The 6,493-nt window shown below is 43.9% G+C and overlaps 1 protein-coding gene across 1 annotated transcript in view; it reads left to right on the top strand.

Annotated features, from left to right (window-relative positions):
* FAM227A (family with sequence similarity 227 member A) overlaps positions 1–6,493 on the top strand; it is a 53,868-nt gene that overhangs the window by 4,444 nt on the left and 42,931 nt on the right. Inside the window, exons 3-4 of the mRNA XM_012814130.2 lie at positions 2,456–2,525; positions 3,079–3,146. Coding sequence (XP_012669584.1) covers positions 2,456–2,525; positions 3,079–3,146 — 138 coding nt within the window. The remainder of the gene's footprint in view (positions 1–2,455; positions 2,526–3,078; positions 3,147–6,493) is intronic.

Consider the following 6,493-nt stretch of genomic DNA (forward strand, 5'->3'; position numbering starts at 1 on the left):
GTCCCAGCTACTTGGGAGGTGGAGGCAGGAGAATCGCTTGAGCCCAGGAGTTGGAGGTTGCTGTGAGCTGTGATGCCACAGGACTCTACCCAGGGTGACAGCTTGAGGCTCTGTCTTAAAAAAAAAAAAAGAAATATTTGTGGAATGTATAATACGTTCATAAATTCTCATTTCTCACCTGTATTTCAGTATCCTATTTCTGGCTACCTAGAGCAGTAGTATACTTACTTATACCTAGCTAATCATCAGACTATCCTGAGTACTTTTGTGTGTGTGTAATTCAGACTTTATTTTTTTTATTTTTGAGACAGAGCCTCAAGCTATCCCCCTGGGTAAAGTGCCATGGCATCACAGCTCACAGCAACCTTCAACTTCTGGGCTCAAGCGAGTCTCCTGCCTCTGCCTCCCAAGTAGCTGGGACTACAGGCGCCCACCACAACGCCCGGCCATTTTTTGGTTGCAGCCGTTATTGTTGTTTGGCGGGCCCGGGCTGGGGATTCGAACCCGCCACCTTAGGTGTATGTGGCTGGTGCCTTAGCCGCTTGAGCCACAGGCGCCGAGCCGTAATTCAGACTTTATTGCTTATGTCATTCCATACAATTTTAAGTAAACAGACATTAAGAAAATATACTGGTGGGCGGCTCAAAAGGATAGGGCGCCAGCCCCATATGCTGGAGGTGGTGGGTTCAAACCCAGCCCCGACCAAAAAAGAAAAAGAAAATATCCTGGGAGTGTTAAACAATGATGGAATATTGATGAGACTGTTTAAGTGTTTTATATAAGGTAACTAGAGGTACCACTGTCCTGGGCACTTTTTAAAAACTAGAAGAGCTCTCTGATAGTAACTGGAAAAAAAGAGCAAGATGCAGAACAGTTAGAATATCTATGGAAGGCTGTGCAAGAAACTAGCTTGGTTGCCTGTGGGGATGGGAATTGGGCAGGGGGTGGGAGGGAGACTTTTAACTCTACTATTTGATTTTATACCATGTAATTTTTTTATTGGATTTTAAATTGGAGAATTATTTAGGAGCCACGATAAATACATAAGCCATTTAGCACCCAATGCAGATCTAAGGCATAAGCATCTCTGATTTGAGGGCCCAGGAATCCATATATTTGAATAATTCCCAAATGATGCTGATTCACTAGCCAAGACTCCGGAGTTGCCTTCCCAGGGATCAGCCCTGCTCATGGGTCCTGCTGTCATCTCTAACACAAACTCAGCCCTGTGTTGGTCTCATCATCTTTCCCCTAAAACTTGCTCTTCTTTCAACATTCAACAATCCTTTCTCCTCTCTTTCTGTGCATATCTTATCCATTTTTCCTGCCAGACAGCATCTGCTACAGAGGCACCTCTATGGGTCAAAGACATTTGTATATTTGTCCATTGACACACACCCATCCAATTCATTCACTATGCCTTATCTCACTGACTTAATTGGAGCAACAATCTTAATACATGTACATAGATTTACCAATGTGACCCTACACACATACATACATACACCCCTGTTCACGTGTCCAGTACCTTCAACTCAAGTGGACTGGGTAGTACTGTCAAGAGAAAGGTAGGGGAAGCCTAGGGAGGCATTTCACAGTTTATCAGGTTGAGGAAGCTGAAGCCTCATCACAAACCCACAACACTTATATACTCATCTCTTCCAGGCAGTCCTCTGGGACTGCTCCAATAGCTCACACTGATCTCACATGTTGGAATCTTAAATGCAGCAGGTTAGTACTTAATTGTGCCACAATGTATTGATTTGGGTCTCTAAATAGATTGTAAATCTCTTAAGGGCAAGAACACAAAATACTTCTTTGTTAACTTTTGTTATCCAAACACTTCACCAGACTTTTGGTTGAGAATCAATACAACTTCTGGTCACTGATAAGCACCTTTGTTTCCTTTTCAAGGGATTGAAGGGTTGGAGAGGGGAGAAAGGAGTCAGAGATCAACAGCAGAGTCTCTGGAGAGGTCAAGGACATAATAATTAATGTTAATAGCTACCCCTTGTTGAGCAGCTTCTATCTGATAACCTCTGTGCTGGTGTTTTTAAATATATTAGATACTTTGTCTCTGATCCTTATAAAGACCCTGGAAGGTAGGTATTATTTTTCTCCCTTTTACAGAGAGTTTAAACAATAGGTTGTAACTCCCCAGGGGTTGTGATTGGAAACCTGTTCCCAAGTCCTGTACTGGTCAGCAGGAAGGGCAGTATGAAACGGTAGGGACAGGGTGTGGGGGATGTGTTGGTGGTGACACTAGGGTTGATGTCAGTGACACAGATGACCACTGTGTTCTGCCACCTTGGGGAAAGACAACAAGGCCACAAACTTGGTTTAGGCCTTTTGTGCACCAACAAGAGTAAAGACCTAATCCCTGACCTTCCCCCCACCTTCCTCCAGGATTCACATTAATTACTAATACTCCTTTTTTTTTTTCTGGTTTTTGAAGGCAATTGAGAAATTTGAGTTGGAGAAGAAGGCGTTAAGAAAGAAAAATTATGGCAGCCCAGGAGACAGAGGCAAGCATCCTTTTTTTGGCCTTGATGGTGTTTTCATGGGGTTTGACTTTTTTTTTAAATATCGAAAATGCAATTGAGTAGGAATCCAGAGTTTCAGAGAAGGATATTTTTATCTTCTTCTAAAGGAGGCTTAAATCTGAAGGAGGGAGGGATAGTACCATTAAGAGTCCACTTACTAAATGACAGATCGCATCAGATCTTTTCATCAAATTCCCTTGTTACATTTTTATAACACCTCTACAGGGGGTTAGGTCCCTTCGAATTTACTTTGCAGATGAGGAAAAAGGCTTGTGGGGAGGAGAGTAACTTACCTAAAGCCACAGTTTGTCCGCTCCTACTTGCCAGTGCTCTGGATCAAGTGGTCTACTCAGATCAGGAAAGGAATCACAGTCTTCTTCTATCAGATAGAAGCTGACACAGTTGGGGTCGGTGAGACTACCAGTATGAATGTCATCTGGCAGCTCAGGTTGGATGAAAAATCACACTTACAATTACTACACAGCCAGGGGCAGCCCCTGTGGTTTCTCATTTCTTTCTCTTCATTTTCCTACAGTCCCAAAATCACAGCATTACTGCCAACTCTCAGAATTCAAGATCGCCAGATCTCACATTATAAAACGGGTAAGGGATGCATTGCTGAGTCTGTTTCTGAATGGTTTCTGCTGAGCATGAGACAGATTTTATTCCTGGGGAGGGAATGTGCAGGGCGGGGTGGTGATCATGAAGGAAATCAGTCTTCCCTTTTAAAGAGGATCTTAACATAATTTGATAACTCTAGAATTTCTCATGACACCCTCCAAGGGGGTCTTGCAGAGTAAGAAGTATCAGAATAGAGTGGGGTGTGGGAAGGGTCCATAAAAAGGAGAGGAGGCCAGTTCAGGGATTGGAAAGGCTTTATTAGAAGGGAGAAAACACAGTGGAGTCTGACCAGGAGTCAGCTCATTCTCACAGTTTTAAGAAGCTTTTCTTCGTCAGCAGTTGGAATGCCAGAGGGAAGTCATCTTTTTTCCTAAGAGTGAATGATACTGTGTCAGGAACAGATCTTAGAATACTCCTTTCCAGGCCAGGCGCAGTGACTCATGCCTGTAATCCTAGTACTCTGGGAGGCTGAGGCAAGTGGATTACCTGAGCTCAGGAGTTAGAGACCAGTCTGAGTAAAGTGAGACCCTGGCTGTACTAAAAATAAAAAACTACCCAGACATTGTGGCAGGTACCTGTAGTCCCAGCTACTTGGGAGGCTGAGGCAAGAGGATTGCTTGAGACCAAGAGTTTGAGGTTGTTGTGAGCTATGATGCCACAGCACTCTACCCAGAGCAACTAAGTGAGACTCAAAAAAAAAAAAAAAAAAGAAATTACTCTGTTCCATCCAAGTGTTAATCTTATAGCAGAGCCTTATCTCTAGTGTTAGCCAGGACCAGGGTAGGAGATGCTGATGTTTCCCATTGGCCTTAAAGCATTCCAAGAGTGTGGGAGGAGGTTATAGTAACCATGCCATTTGATCTCTGACCCGCTTTCTATCACTCAGCGTCCTGCCAAATGGCTGTGCTCTTGTCAGGGTGGTAAGGATTTCTTCCCCACACAGAGGTCATGTGTCTGTTTATATGTAGAACTTAGAAGGTGGATCCCCTTGGGGACAATAAATTCAGGTCCAGCTCAGAGCTGCTATGCCACACAACTCCAAGGGGCTAGCCACACAGTTCCTGTGTGGCTGCTCTGTCCCACCTCTTGCCAGTTGTGCCATCAGGGCAGCTGCCCCAGGAAGCTGAAATTGGGGAGCAATCAGATGACTCACCCAGGTCATACAGCTTGCTGATGACATCTGACTTCTCTCTGAGTCCTTTGACTTGAGGCCAGGCTCTTTCCACTGCCTCTCCTATAGCAATCTGGCCACACCTCATAGTGGCCTCAGTTAAGACCCTCCCAAACTTGTTCTTTTAACCACATAGGTCATCTATATATAACCATTAAATGCTGAAGAGTATGAAACCATATGTTATTGTTATCCTTTTTGCACCTAGGAAATTCCAAAACAGCATAATGCCTTTCAATGTGATTGAAAGTCTACATTGAAACTGTCTTGCTGGGCTCGGCACCTGTGGCTTAAGTGGCTAAGGCGCCAGCCACATGCACCTAAGGTGGCAGGTTCAAATCCAGCCCGAACCCGCCAAACAACAATGACTGCAACCAAAAAATGGCTGGGCATTGTGGTGGGCACCTATAGTCCCAGCTACTTGGGAGGCTGAGGCAGGAGACTCACTTGAGCCCAGGAGTTGGAGGTTGCTGTGAGCTGTGATGCCACGACACTCTACCCAGGGGGACAACTTGAGGCTCCGTCTCCAGAAAAAAAAAAGAAACTGTGGTCTTGCTCTCCACTGATGTTTCAGTAGGTGTCTTGAAGTGACAGGAATTGGTTTCCTCTTTATACTTTTCTGTATTTTTATGTTTTTTATAGTCATAATTTTTAAATTTTATTCTAAAAATCAGTTTAATAACATATACTAAAAACCATAAAGACAGTCATAAACTTTGGTTCAGTATTACAATTTTTTTTTTTTTTTTTTGAGACAGAGCCTCAAGCTGTCCCCCTGGGTAGAGTGCCGTGGCATTACAGCTCACAGCAACCTCCAACTCCTGGGCTCAAGCGAGTCTCTTGCCTCCGCCTCCAAAGTAGCTGGGACCACAGGCACCCGCCACAACACCTGGCTATTTTTTGGTTGCAGCCGTCATTGTTGTTTGGCAGGTCCGGGCTGGGGATTCGAACCCGCCACCTTAGGTGTACGTGGCTGGCGCCTTAGCCAGTTGAGCTATAGGCGCCAAGCCCAGTATTACAATTTTAAGAAATTGATACTATGGGTGGCGCCCATGGCTCAGTGGGTAGGGCCCCAGCCCCATATACCAAGGGCAGCGGGTTCAAACCCGGCCCTGGCCAAACTGCAACTAAAAAATAGCCAGGCGTTGTGGCAGGCACCTGTAGTCCCAGCTACTCGGGAGGCTGAGGCAAGAGAATCTCCTAAGCCCAAGAGCTAGAGGTTGTTGTGAGCTGTGTGACACCACAGCACTCTACCATAGGTGATACAAGTGAAACTCTGTCTCTACAAAAAAGAAAAAAAATAAAAAATTCATACTATATAAATAACCCCTAAGTGGGATAAAACTGTATGTTCCAGGGCCAGGCTTGGTTATGCCTGTAATGCTGGTACTCTGGGAGGCTGAGGCAGGAGGATTGCTTGCAGTTAGTGAACAAGAGTGACATGCCATTTCTACTAAAAGTAGAAAAACTAACCAGGCATTATGGTGGACATCTGTAGTCCCAGCTATTCAGGAGGCTGAAGGAGGAGGATTGCTTGAACCCAGGAATTTAAGGTTGCTGTGAGCTATGATGAGGCAATGGCACTCCACCCAGGGCAACAGAGCAAGACTCTGTGTCCAAAAAAACAAAATAAAACCAACAAACAAAAACTATATGCTCCAAATTATTAAAGACGGAAATATTAACTGAAAGTAATCAGAATAGATAATCATATTATAGCACATCTTAACAGGATACATCATTCAAATTGATAATTTTGAAGACCCTATAGCTATGTGAAAAATCTAAAGTGGATAAAATAAGATGTAAAAATCAGACACATACATTATGTGTATTATGATGAAGTCATATATATTTATTTTTATTTACATTTCCTCAATGCCTATAAGGGGGAAAATAGATATAATGTACATAGGTGTTTGCGATGAAGTCCTGGGGTCATGAGTGCCCTTCACTTTCTCAACATTCTACAAGGTTACAATATTGTCTTCATAACAAAAGGGGGACGATATCTTATTATTTTATTTTATTTTTTTTTTTTTTTTTGAGACGGAGCCTCAAGCTATCCCCCTGGGCAGAGTGCCATGGCATCACACTCACAGCAACCTCCAACTCCTGGGCTCAAGCGAGTCTCCTGCCTCAGCCTCCCAAGTAGCTG

The sequence above is a fragment of the Otolemur garnettii genome, unplaced genomic scaffold (assembly GCF_000181295.1).
Source record: "Otolemur garnettii isolate 467f Iridium unplaced genomic scaffold, OtoGar3 scaffold00007, whole genome shotgun sequence".
NCBI lineage: Eukaryota > Metazoa > Chordata > Mammalia > Primates > Galagidae > Otolemur > Otolemur garnettii.